Source organism: Caloenas nicobarica, chromosome Z (genome assembly GCF_036013445.1).
Source record: "Caloenas nicobarica isolate bCalNic1 chromosome Z, bCalNic1.hap1, whole genome shotgun sequence".
In the NCBI taxonomy this organism is placed as follows: domain Eukaryota; kingdom Metazoa; phylum Chordata; class Aves; order Columbiformes; family Columbidae; genus Caloenas; species Caloenas nicobarica.
The window spans coordinates 43,656,331-43,670,714 of NC_088284.1; the positions used below are offsets into that span (position 1 = coordinate 43,656,331).

General features: G+C 40.6%; 1 protein-coding gene across 2 annotated transcripts in view; it reads right to left on the minus strand.

Moving 5' to 3' along the window:
• Positions 1 to 14,384, minus strand: part of GAK (cyclin G associated kinase) — a 79,528-nt gene that overhangs the window by 19,071 nt on the left and 46,073 nt on the right. For both annotated transcript variants that reach the window (XM_065656235.1, XM_065656234.1), the window contains exons 17-22: positions 13,987 to 14,104; positions 11,413 to 11,492; positions 10,871 to 11,064; positions 8,819 to 8,977; positions 7,562 to 8,032; positions 5,465 to 5,635 (exon numbers count right to left, since the gene is read on the minus strand). In XM_065656235.1, the coding sequence (XP_065512307.1) occupies positions 5,465 to 5,635; positions 7,562 to 8,032; positions 8,819 to 8,977; positions 10,871 to 11,064; positions 11,413 to 11,492; positions 13,987 to 14,104 (1,193 nt within the window). The remainder of the gene's footprint in view (positions 1 to 5,464; positions 5,636 to 7,561; positions 8,033 to 8,818; positions 8,978 to 10,870; positions 11,065 to 11,412; positions 11,493 to 13,986; positions 14,105 to 14,384) is intronic.

The following is a 14,384-nucleotide window of genomic DNA, read 5'->3' on the forward strand; positions in this document are numbered from 1 at the left end:
GCAAAGGAAGCAGCAAGTGGGACCTTCTCAGCAGAATCAACCACAGCTGGAATACGATGCTTAAGTACATGGCAGAAAGAGCAATCAGCTGGCTAGCCTTTAACTTCAAAGAGGAAGCACTCATCTCAGGCAAATACTGCATCTTTTTTTTTAATCCAGTTTCTCTGTAGCTAGCACTCAGATTGCATCACCCAGAGGCAGGGTCAACTAGACCAACTGTCCAACAAGAAGAGTCAATTCAAAACAGGTTACTGCTTGAGGCAGCAGGCAAATCCACTCTCAGCCTGCCCCACCTTCCCAGGTACCCATACACATAATGTATGAGACCTTAGAATTGGACAGGCAGACAGCTGATGTTGCAGATGAAAACCCTTCTGGGATGGAGGGATCACCTAGGTAACCTACACCTCACATAACACACAAACCCATCAAAATCACTCACATTAAGACAAAAAGAAAGGTAGCTGTCATAGGTGATTCCCTTCTGAAGGGAACAGAGGGTTTGATATACCAACCAGACCCAACCCACAGGGAAGTCTCTAGCCTCTCTGAGGTCAGGGTAAGAGATGTGACTTGACAACTCTATAGGCCAGGAAGGTCCTCAGACTGTTACCTGCTATTGGTTCTTCATGTTGGCAGTGAAGAGGTAGCAAAGAGAATCCTAAATGCAATCGAAAAGGATTTCAAAGCCTTGGGGCAGTTGGTCGAAGGATCAGGTGTTCAGGTAGTTTCTTCAATCCTTTTAGTAGCATGTGAGAATATAGAATGGAACAGGCAGACCCAGCTGATCAACATGTGGCTCCAAGGCTGGTGCCATCATCCGAACTTTGGGTTTTTAACCATGGGTTGGTTCTATTCTTTGTCAGGTCTACTGACATCCAATGGGCTGCACCTCTCTTAGAAGGGGAAAAGGGATTTTGCTCAGGAACTAGCAGGGCTGTTTGATAGAGCTTTAAACTAGATTGGAAGGGGGAAGAGGGCAGTACCAGGCTAGTCAATGGCAAGAAATAGGATGGCACACCAAAGCTTGAGGAGCTGTGAGCTAGTGAGATTCTTCAGACTATGCCATGAGGTGATGAGCACAATGAACCACACTTGAAGTGCTTCTACACTAACACACACAGCGTGAGGAAAAAGCACGATGAACTAGAAGCCTTGACCCAGTCCCAGAGATATGATATAATCGGCATTAGTGAAACATGGTGGATTGAGTCCTGTGACTGGTGTGCCATGATGGATGGCTACAGGCTATTCAGAAGGGACAAGGAGAGGTGGGGGGGTGGCACTGTATATAGCAGAGGCACTGGAGTGCATGGAGCTGACAGCTGCTGATGGTAAAGTTGAGAGCCTCTGGGTAAGGATTAAGGGTCAGACAAATAAAGTGGATGTCATCATGGGAGTCTACTATAGGCCAACCAGCCAGAATGACACCACTGATGATTTATTCTTTAAGGAACTAAGCAAAGCCTCTAAGTCATCTGCACTTGTGCTTATGAGGGACTTCAACTGCCAGATGTCAACTGGGAATATCATACGGCAGGCACCAACAGGTCCAGAAGATTCCTAAAGCATCTGGACGATAACTTCTTGGTGCAGGTACTGAGGGAACAAACCAGGAAAGGTGCCTTCCTAGATGTGTGCCTCACTAACAGAGAGGGTCTCGTGGGTGAAGTGGCCATTGGTGTCTCCCTTGGCCACAGCAACCACAAAGCAGTCAGGTTTAAAATGTATGTTAACAGGAGGAAGACTGCCAGCAAGACCTCAGCTCTGGAAATGAGGAGAGCAGACTTGAGGTTGCTCAGAGAACTACTTAGTAAGGTCCTCTGGGAAAAAGCTTTTGAAGGTGTTGGGGTCTATCAGTGTTGGTTGCTTTTTAAGTACCATCTCCTAAAAGCACAAAAGCAGGCAATTCCAAAATTTTGAAAGTCAAGCAGGCAAGGTAAAAATCCAGCTTGGCTGAGCAGGGATCTTCTTCTAGAACTACAGTGAAAAAATAAAGTAGATGGTCAGTGGAAGCAAGGTCAGGCATCACGGGAGGACTACAGAGATGCTGCTTACTACTGTAGGGAGGAAATTTGTGTGGCCAAATCTCAATTAGAGTTGAAGCTGGCCAGTACTTTGAGGACAATAAAAAGGACTTTTTTATAATGAATATGTTAATGGCAAAAGGCAAGCCAAGAATAACATTGGCCCATTACATGATGAGCATGGCCACCTCATAAACAAGAACCTAGACAAAGCAGAGATGTTTAATGCTTTCTTTGCCTCGGTCTTTGACACTGAAAATGGGCTCTGTGGCCTCCAGAACCCTGGGCTGGAGAGCCAAAGCTGTGAGAATGATAAAATCCCCATCAATCTGGAACTTTTCCATGATTTGCTGCTGCAGCTAGACCCCTATAAGTCGATGTGGCCTGATGGGATTCATCCAAGGGTACTTAAAGAGCTGGCTGATGTCATAGCAAGACCTCCATGATTTTTCAATACTCCTGGGAATCTGGAGAGGTCCCAGATGACTGGAAGCTGGCAAACGTCCCAGTCTTCAAGAAGAGCAACAGGGATGACCCTGGCAACTACAGGCCTGTCAGCCTCATTTTTGTGCCTGGCAAAAATCACAGAGAAGATTGTTCTGGGAGGTACTGAAAAACACCTGAAAGACAACAAGGTCCTTGGTCCCAGCCAGCACAGGTTCACGAGGGGAAAGTCCTGCTTAACAAACTTAATTTCTTTCTATGACAAGGTTACTCAACTTGTTGACCAAGGGAACCCAGTTGACATGGTCTTTCTGGATTTCAGTAAAGCCCTTGATACTGTCTCTCACAGTATCCTCCTGGACAAAATGTCCAGCATGCAGCTGTATAAACACACAATGCAGTGGGTGAGCAATTGGCTGATGGGCCAGGCTCAAAGGGTTCTAGTAAACAGGGTCACATCAGGCTAGTGGCCAGTCACTAGCGGGGTTCTACAAGGAGCCATCTTTGGGCCAGTACTCTTTAATGTCTTCATAGATGATTTGGATGCAGGACTTGAGGGAATACTAAGTAAGTTCACTGATGATAGAAAATTGGGAGGAGCTTTTGTACACTCCTGAGGGCACAGAGGCCCTGCAGATGGATCTGGACAAGTTGGAGAACTGGGCAATCACCAACCACATGAAGTTCAACAAGGTCAAGTGCCAGATTTTGCACCTGGGACATGGCAAGCCTGGCTGTGCATACAGATTGAGGAATGAGATGCTGGAGAGCAGCTCTGCAGAGGGGGATCTGGGGGTTCTGGTCGACAGCAAGTTGAACATGAGCTAACAGTGTACCCTGGCAGCCAAGAGGGCCACCCGTGTCCTGGGGTGCATCAAGCACAGCATTGCCAGCCGGGTGAGGGAGGTGATTGTCCCACTCTGCTCTGCACTGGTGTGACCTCACCTGGAGCACTGTGTGCAGTTCTGGGCGCCACAGGATAAAAAGGATATAAAGCTACTGGAGAGTGTCCAGAGGAGGGCCATGAAGTCGGTAAAGGGCTTAGAAGGGAAGCCATATGAGGAGCCACTGAAATCACTTGGTCTGTTCAGCCTGGAGGAGACTGAAGGGAGACCTCACGGCGGCTACAGCTTCCTCACAAGGGGAGGAGGAGGGGCAGGCGCTGATCTCTTCTCCCTGGCAACCAATGACAGAACCCAAGGGAATGGCAGAAAGATGTGCCAGGCGAGGTTTAGGCTGGACATTAGGGAAAGTTTCTTCACCCAGAGGGTGGTGGAGCACTGGAACAGGCTCCCCAGGGAGGTAGTTATGGCCCCAAGCCTGACAGTATCCAAGAAGTGATGGGACAATACCCTCAGACGCATGGTCTGAATTTTGGGGTTCTCCTATGCAGGGACAGGACTTGGGCTCAATGATCCTTGTGGGTCCCTTCCACCTTGAGACATTCTATGATAACTGTATGCAACAAGCTCTGGGAAGAAAACACTCATGGATTCAGGGTAAGGAACGTGAGACCACCTTTCCTAACTACATCCAGTTTATAAGGTGGGGTCTGCAGGGGTGGGCTCTGTGAAGAGAAGCCTGAGCTGCTCCAACAGACCCACCACAGGACACAGCTGAGCCCCACAGCCAAGATGTGGCACCTCTGGGAAAACATATGTAAGAAAGGGTGTGTGGGCCTTGTTGCTTTTGTGTTGTTGTTGGCATGGGGTTTTTTTGTGTTTGTTTGGTTGGTGGTGTTTTGTTGTTTTGGTTTGGATTGTTTTTTCGGTTGGTTGGTGTTTTTACACTGCACAGCAGCTGTGAGAGGAGTAAGAAATGTGTGAAGGAAACAGCTCTGCAGACACCAAGGTCAGTTGAGAAGGATTGGGGGAGGTACTCCAGTTGCCAGAGCGGAGATTCCCCTGCAGCCCATGGAGAAGACTGCAGTGAAACAAATATCCACACTGCAGCCTGTGGAGGATCCCACACAGGTAGGCCTGCCCTGGATGAAGCTTCAGCCCATGGAGAGAAGCCCACACAACAGCAGGTGCCTGGCAGGAGCTGGAGCCCCTGGGGGACCCATGCTGTAACAGTCTGTTTCTGAAGGACTGTACCCTATGGAGACACATTCTTGAAAGACTGTATCCCATGGCAAGAACCCACACAGGAACAGGGGAACACTGGGGATGAGAGAGCAACAGAGAAGAGCTGTCAGACTGACAACTCCTCCCATCCCTATGGAGGGGATGCACAATTTTCTTTGTAAGTCAAATTCAAAAAGCAACACTCCTGGCTCTACCACTCCACTGTTCTTGCAAGGGTATGTTTCTCTTTAAAGAATGAGCACACTTAGAAGTTCTATTTAGTAATACTTTGGAAATAATATTCTTAGGATGGAGATACGGGAAGACTGAACATATTACAAAGTTTTTTCCTTAAAGATGAATAGATTTTAAGATAAATCCATGAGGAAAAGGCCTCATCAAGAATACATCAGAGAAATCAAATGAAACAAGGTTAGACTATTACATAATGTACTCCATAAGTATATTACCAGAATGCATTCAGGTCAAGAAGGTCTAAGCTAGCCTCAGCTTGCATTTTAAGAACTAGCTATACTATAACTTGACTTGCTCATTTCTTTTCCAAGGCTTCCACAAAATCTTTAAGTTCTGAATACAACCAAAACAGTATTCTGCCATCTAGAGAGTAAGTTTGCAGGTGTTTGTGTACTCTCAGCTCTAAGAGCTCTCAGAAGGAACTCCAGCTCCTAGCAGAAGGTTAGCAATGCTAGAAATCCTCTAGCATCATAAATATTAGCATGACATTATACAGGAAACGCTTGCTACTTAGGTGCATTTGTATCTGCATTCCCAGAACATGAAGCTAATTAAAACAGCAGTCACAACAAGTAGATCTATTAAGACACTAATCCCCCTTGACTAAGCTGAAAGACAAATGCACAGAGCAGCAGAAATTGTTGAGAAACAGAACACCAGGAGCACACTTACCTAAATTTAAGAAATCTGAGCTGGAAGAAGGTGGAAACGAACTGTGTGTGGAAAGAACTGTACTAGCTGTAGATGTTGAGCTTGGATTAAGAAAGTCCCCAAAGAGGTCAGGACCAGACACAGTTTGATTCTCTGAACTTGATGACATTGTGAAGGGGTCAAAAGGATCAGCTAAAAATGAAGCAAAAATAAAAGTTATCTTAACACATTTTAGAATACACGAAGTTGAAAAAGCCTAACTTCTCTGGGGGCACAGACAAAAAGTAGAGTTCATGTTAGTAACTGCAGCAGCCTACTGAGAATTTTTAACAGCAAAGAGTCATCTGTCCCTTCCTCTAGACATCTGTACTTTCATGTTTGTACAAAAAGTATTCCAACCATGCACAATGTAAACAATGTCTTCAAACACAAATCCTTAGGAAGGCTGCATACATTCAAAAATATTATTGATTTCATCCACGTAGGACACACCTTAGACTTGAGTGATCATCTACAAACAGAAGAATTACATTTGTTAAACACTCTATAATGCCAAACCTCAAAAAAAATTAAACAAAACAGACTATTAACCTACTAAAAAGAATATCGAGTAAGTAAAAAAAAAAAAACATTCATACTACCACTTTGACTTGAAGGCATGGTGATTCTGGGATAGAAAGCAAGTCAACTTCAGAATGAAAATCAACAGAAGCAAGGCTTTCAACCAGTCTCTAGAGATCACAACAAAGAAAATAACTAATTGGAAGAGTATTTATAGTCAGCATGGTGTAGCATGTGACTGTCAGCTGGAATTACGGCTCGAGATCTTCCGGTTTCTGCTGCCCTCTTGGGTCAAAATTCTCAAGAGTCCCGGGACTCCTGACAGATTCACTCAGAAGCTGAAAAGATGGAATAATCCTGCCATTGTGCCCCTAGCACATCCTAAGGTGATGATCACATTGTACAGGACTCAGTAACACTTCAAATAACAAACTCTGGATTGTCATCAAGCTCTCTTACTACAGCATCGCACATACACAAAACTTCAAGTATAAGTTTGATGTGCAAACTGAAATACGACAGTGGCCAAATATTCTCACTTCTGCAATCATCTTTCTCTAACCCGATGCAAAGTAACAAAGCTTCTCTTTCATAGACTTCTGCCTATGTAAAAAAGGTAAATTAAGTGGTTCTTCATTTACCACAGTAACAGAGTTCAATACTGAATTGCCTCAAAAGAAAAAACATTGAAATCACCTGAATACTCTAAAAACCCGCTTTGCAGCTGTATGTAGATTAAAGCTTTTAGTCCAAGTGAATTATTGTGTAATAAGATAAACCTTGTAGCCGTTTCCCAGATTATTTGATTAACATTCCCAAAAATCTTACTATTAACTTAAGGCAGAGAATTGCTATTCCCAAAGGTTTAGTCATGTGACAAAGAGCTACTGGTAAGAGGAACAGAACATCTGAACTAAAACTTCTTGTTTTAAATACCAAATAGATAGCAGTGTGTAATGTTCTCTTTTAGGATAAAGACCTGCTAACAACATCAGTAAAACCAGCAAGGAAACACCTCCTAGCAGTACTGTTATGCTTTAAATGGTAATCTACGGGATTTCCAGTTGCCTAGTAGTCCTACACGATCAACACTCAAAATTCCCACAGATGTTTAACCCATGCAGCACAACTTTGCACCACATCTAATGCTATTGCTTTACATAAAGCGCAAGAAAGCAGTAGGCTATTACAATTCTATGCCTTAGCAAGAGAAGTTATTTACACACGAATTTAGAAAAGGATCTAGCAGTAAGGTTTGTATGGGAAAGCTATGGATTCTTTAAGGACACAACCTCCTTTAAGTTCAAAATTTTACACTTTTCTGTTTACAGAGTTTAAAGTTAATAGGATATTGGCAACATAACAAAATACCTGGATAACATACAGCAATTTCATTCCTTCATGCAGTAAAAACACCTGTTCTACTTAAATACTTGCTGTAGACTGACATGTTTTCAGTGTACAGATCAAAACATGGTACCGATTTTCTAAGCACAATGCAAGCAGCAGTTTTTATCCATCAGCCAGCCAAAGAGCACTGATGTTAGATTTACACACCTGAAGACACAGCTGCTCCTGAAGATGTACCCTGAGTAGCAGCTGGACAGTGACTGCTGAAAAAGAAATCTGTTCCTTCTCCAAGAAGATCTCCAGTGGGCTCTTCTGAAATCTGTGATGCATTAGCCACAAACAGATTGTTCAACAATTCTGCATTACTTGATGAAGAGTTTACTTCTGAGATAGGTTCTTTCTGTTCTGGTGAAATATCGGAGTCCAGTCCCAGTAAGTCTATGTTCTCTTCAGGAAGAGATTTTTGTACTGGTGCAGATAGGGCTTCAAAATCAGCTTCAAAAAGCAACTCTCCTTCTGCAGTAGTAGAGTCTTTTTCATTAATAATTACTGCACTTTCTTCACCTGAAAACGTAGGGAATTCCTCATCTGAAGGATCACTCTCCTCCCTGTCATCAGGTAGTTGAATATGATCATTTTTAGATGAACTGTCCTCTATTCCACTTTCCAGACCTTTTCCTTTTTGAATAAAAAGAAATAACAGCTTTAGATTACGAGGATTCTTCTGCAAACTAGGATATGGCAGACTTGTACGATGAGACCATATGAAACCAATCCTTAATTAATCAAGGCTCACAAAAGTATGATGATGAAAGTAGTACTAACAGTTGCCTACCACTTCTTTGTACAGGACAGCCAAAGGGGCAGCTCACTACCACCCTTGCCACTCTGCAAGGGCACATATTACAAATTTTTTCAAAATGAGACTGACTTGGACATTCATCTCAGGATATCATACCACTTATGGCGTAGAAGATCACTCAGTGGCTGATGCTCCATTCAGTTATACCATTCAATGACAGCATAAGCAGTTTTTGACATTTTTGCCAACAAAGCAAAACCCAGAAAAAGGACTTACACATGCACATTAAAGTTTTATTTTCTCAGGCCATATATAATGCTCTGGACTCCACTGTCTAGTCTGTATTTCCTCTGTTCCTCAGCCAGCTTAAGTGGGGCTATGGGAATACAACAGCTTCCTCACAGACCTTTAAGGCTAAGATTTTTGCAGAAGAATTTAGCTCAGCATGTAAGTTACATACAACACCAAACCCCCACTACTTGGTGTTTATTTAAATGAAGTGGAATGACCACTTGTCAACCTGCAGAGCTCACTCTCCAAATAGCTTTTTCTCATGGTGTGGTGAAATAGTGAATTTTGCTGCAGAAGAAGGCCTGAGCACTCATTGGAAGGTATGCAAGACAAACACACAACAAATAGTTACTTCAGAGGAAAACCTGTACCTTTCCAGTCCAGAGAATGAAACAAGTTATTTGCATCAGTACTACTGCTCTGTGGGGATTCTGTATCAGTAGGTGCACTTTCTGAAGACTGCTCCAGCTGGGATGCTTCTGCTTCATATTGTGCAGTTGAACCTGGTTGCCTAGGTAGCTCTGGTTTCCCTGTGGAAGAGATTTTAAGCCAGATCCTTAGAGGGAAACTTCTAAAATTTAGTCCTGGTCACAGCAGCTGGTATTTCACTTGCAGACTGACTGCAACAGCAAGACAACTGTCTCAAAGCATCTATTATTCTGTAAATTCCTACCCTGCCCCTCATTTGAAATTAGCATTATTAACTTATTTCAACTGCAAAAGCTGGTAAGACCATATTTTCAGCTATAACATTAAATCAAACTCATAGCAAAACACTCAAGCATTCTATTTACATTTGTAGGATCATGTGATTAACACCTCACTTGTTCCAACCATCCCCTGAAACATGCAAGAGCTATGAGCAACATCTGCAATACGGAACAGAACATCAGAAAAGACCAAATGCAGCTGTAGAAAAAACCCAGAGTATAAAGCCAGAGAAGAACATGGAGTTGTTAACGAACATCACAAAGGAGTTAAGTAATATGCTGTGTGCTGTGATCAACTATTCCTTACATTTCTTATTTTACTGAGATCAGATGTTGAAGGACTCTTGTGTAAGACTGAGTTGGGCTAAATTACCTACTGCTCTATCATCTCTCAAAAAGGAGGTTTCCTCAAGACAAATAAGAAGACTCCTTAAGTTAGTAAGTGTTCATCCACTGTTTGAAAAGAATGGGATGAATGCTTGGGAGAAAGCTATTTGCCTAAACCTAAATACCAAACTGGTAGAGTGTTTTTCATCCTCCTTCCACATACTCAGCTGTAGTTTACAGAGATACTGAAAAAATAGCCAGTCTCAGAAAACATACATGAAAGATCATGATTAATGAAATGGTGCAAGTTAAATTTTAATAAGGCAAGTTTTCTAAAAGCAGTTTACAGAATTTGCTCTTGTCCTATTCCCATCCCATCAGTTTTAAGAAATACTGTCAAAGGAATTCGAAACCCTTACATTTAATTTATCAATCAGAAAATTAAAGTGACTTAAAATAAGAGCAATTTTTACAGATCCTGAAACACCTTAACTTTAGTGAGCTAAGCACCATGTTCACAGTAGGATTTTTAAAATCTATATAAATTCAGTTAAAGAAAATGACCTAAATTGTAATACAAACCAAACATATCCTGCTAAGAAAAAAAAAAACCAAACCAAAAAACCCACAAACCAGATGGTAGCAAGACCTTGTATCAAAAAAATGTAATTAAGATGTACCATATTAAAAGCAGAGAGTATGATCTCATGAATGATGTACTAAAATCACCACAATAATCTCCATCACACTTTTTAATTGGGAAGCACAAAGAAGGTTTAAGAGCATTAATGAACATGTCAAAGCTAATTACTGATACCAGAAGAAGAAAGATACTGAACAGCATTAACTGGAATTAATGCAGGCATCTACGAATGAAGCACAGAATACGTAGTATTGAAAAATGAAACATCTGCTGGACCACATTAGGAAAAGTTGAGAAATTGAATTATAACATTACTTGGCTACACATAAGACAGACCTTGATAAAAAAATTTTTACTTGAGACCATTTGTGAGGAATGCTCAGATGATTTTACATGAAGTGGTAATGGTGCCAATTTAGCCAAATATAGTTCTTTCAAGACATTTTGCTACGAATCTTGGCTGTCACAATTCCATTTGCTAAAATCCCTGCAAATAGCATATTCATTGCTTTAAAGCAAGCAAACTCAATCACAGTTCAGGTAAGACAAGGATAATTATAATCCCTTATTGCAGGATAGTTTATATGTGTTCATATAATGGAAATTTTTAAGTGATATTTACAAAAAACCACCTTTTAAATTTCTTTCATTTAAAGGAATGTTCAGAAGAGAAACAAATGCCTCAAACACTAAGTGCATTAGAAACTTTATCATGTTCTCTAGTTTTTAATGAGATTCATTACCAAATTTTGATAAAATCTCTTGCTGTTCCTCTCGGGTAGAGAAAAGGATCTTGGGATTCAGTCCCTTTATATTCATGTTATCCCACGGTGGCTGTTCACAGCTAGGTCTGTCTCTGGGCTCCACCTCTACTTCCAGATTGACTTGAAATAAATCAGGGTATTTTTCTTGTATGTCACAGGCATCCAGATCATACCTGCAAGGATGCATACAAATAGATTCTTGATACTGATTGCTAACTAGGTTAAATTCACTGCAGCGTAAGACAAAACTTTAAAGCAATTAGTATAAGGCTTAAAACATGCTGTATTTGTTTACTTTTTCATGTATCTTAAACAGGTGGTATTTTGGCACAGAATTTTTTTTTTTTATGAACAAAACCTTCAGTTTCCTTGAGGTGAGAAAACCAAAGTATCTTATCGCAATCAAAGTCATCTACTTCCTACACTGATTGTATTCCTTCCCCTGCCATATATTGCTTTGGCAGGTTAAACAGTTTCAAAGAAAACTTCTTTCAGTCTCCTACAAGAGGGTGTCAACATACTTGGCAAATTTCACTGTGGTGGCATTTCGGGGCACAAAACCTGTGTGGAACTGAATCTGAAACATCTTCATTGAAGCCATCTGTTGAAAATAAGAAATACATAGAAACTGCATAAATCCACATGAACAGTATGCACAGTGTTCTGCCTTTAATATGATGCAAAGTATTTTTAGTATATGAAATAGTTTAAAGCATTTGTTTTGCTACCATTTCAGTTTAATTCCATGTATACTTTATCCAGAGAGATTTAAATGCAGTTTAAGACAGAACATAGATAAATCTACTACTTCCAGATACAAATCAAAAGACCTTGAACAAGATATGTGTCATCACTAACCTCGAACTGTCAAAGTCTGTTAACAACATCCGGACCCTGTTCCAGAGGCAGAAACTGCCTTTATTACTTTTCTGAATAACATATACACAAAAAAACCCATCATGCAATACAAGAATCAAGACATACATGTCATATATAAAGGAGTCCATTGAGAACAGTTTTCAATGTATCACATTTAAAAGACATTCATAAGACATGCAAAGAGTTATTTTCCCTATGCAACTTAAGTCAACCGCTCAACCCCAGAAAGAATTACAGGGCTTTTCCAAACTGATTCATTGTAACCACTTAACTTTCCCAACTATTTCTTCTGCTGCAGGAAAAGTACTTTCCTGGGCCTGATCAGCATGTAAGAGTACAGAAAGTGCTACTGTAGAGGATTTATGTAGCTCCTGGTCTTGCACAAATCCAAGCTACAGCAAACTGATAATCCACAATGTATTTGTTCCCTGGCTTAAATCACAACATATGTGGAATAGTCTTGACAGTTCTTACAAAGCAAGTCATACAGTAATAGTCCAGTAAACATGATAGAAGAAAATTGTATTATGAAAGCTTTCCCTGTAAATGAGCATTTATTGAACATCATAACCAGAAGTCAAGTAGCAGGCTAAGCATTGCCAGCAGGTTGAGGTATGTGATCTTTTCCCTCTATCCAGCATTTGTGAAGCCACATCTGAAGTCCTGTGTTCAGTGTTGGACTCCTCAGTACAAGAGAGACATGGACATACTGGAAAGAGTTCCTTTCATTCATTCATCCCTACCCTGAACTATCTAGAAAAATCTGAACACCATATTAAATCAGTTTTTTTAATCCCTTGCTACACAAGACATTTTCTAGAAGATAAACTAAATCCTCACTCAAATCAACTGTAAGCAAGTGGAAGACATTCACAATTCCCAGCTCTAGGTACTTAACAGCCATATTGAAATGTCATGGTTGGTCTCCGTAGAAGTTCTGCAGAGAGCTTCAGGAGGCTATTTAGAGTAAGGACTAAGGACGCATTGGATATTATTCCAAAGCTCCAAACCAGGGTCGTCAAAAACACTGTTGTGTCTCAGTTATACATGTTTCTGTTAAATGTTATAGCAGATGAATGAAAAAATTTTCATCTTTTCCAATCAGTGAATTAATGCCAGAGAAACCACACCAAAGAAATAGTGTCATCAACAAAACTGAGATTGCATAAGGAGTATGAGCTAACCTTGGCTGAAATTTTCCCCAATTTTATGCCTTCTTCACTGATGACCTTGAACCATACACTAGTTATTTTTGTGCATTAGAGAATCATTTCACTCAGCTTTCAGTTTTAGGATGTTCTGGAAGATTTGGCCCTTAGCACTTCAGGGACATTAAGAAAATCTTGAACCTCTGCCATATGATAGGATTTGATACTCACCTTCCTACATACAAAGCAGAAAAAAAACCACAGGGAAAAACATTTATTTCAGTAACAGTAGATCTGTATAAATACGCTTGTTTGACACCAATGTATGGAAACAGTCTGAAGAACCATTGGATCAATTTTCACAATGCTCCAAGTTATCCTAAACTTTGAACTATCCATTCCTATCTTTTACATGGATCACCGAGTTTAATTTGGGTTATTCGTCTGGAGAAAAAAAAAAATCCTTTTTTAGAACTTTAAAGACAGGCTTCATTAGCAAGTTTTTTGTGATCTTGCAATACATTTGTATCCATAAGTGAATTAAAAAAGGAAACATGCATTCTCCCAAAGAGAACAAAGACCCGTAAGAAAAATCAGCTATTAAAAACTCAGTCTGGCTCTAGAAATACAGTACAAAACCACATGAATTTTTCTAGGCTATTTTGTACAGGCAGTCCCTGGAATTCCACTTTTCTATTGAGTGGTATTTTTCCTTTGGTTGCAGTTTGTGTGCGAAGAATTAAGAAGTTCTGGCTTGTGCAATTTAATAGATAACAGTCATTTCCCCACAAAACTGGGCAGGGGCTTTCCATACAAATATAACTATCGCAACTAAAGTAACTTCCAGAAATGCTTACCAAAGCCTGTACATGCAGAGCACTATGAATGGACATAATTATTAGGCTTGAAAAGGCTGAATTCCCACGTACATGAAAACCTCGCACATTCCATTAAACAAAGAAGAGCAAATAAAGTGACACACTTAATGAGATCACAAATATAAGGCTAATACAAAACTGCAACAAGAAAAATCAAATCCTCCATGGAGGCTGTTAAATTTATCATTACCTTGGCTTGTAGTCGGCCTCCTAGTGTTGACCTGGCATGATAGATCACAATGAGAACATCTCCCTGGACTGTTATACCTAGTGGAATTACAGCTTTCCCATCTTCAGTTTTAAATTCCCTGAAGAAAACACATAACCACAGTTAATTTTCTTTTTTAAAAAAACGGTATATTACCTTATGTTTAGTTTGGTTTCTCCAAGGCCTTCAATACAAACCCATAAAAACCTGCTTCAAGTTCTTATTACAGAGAATAAATTTGCTCTAAATGATTAAAACTTAAAAGCTGCTCAAAAAATAAGATTAACAGTTGCTTATAGCAGAGCAGACACATTTAGACCCACAGTTCTCAAATCAAATACGGGAAAAACCTGCCTTCAAAGAGCTGCTAGGAAATGCAA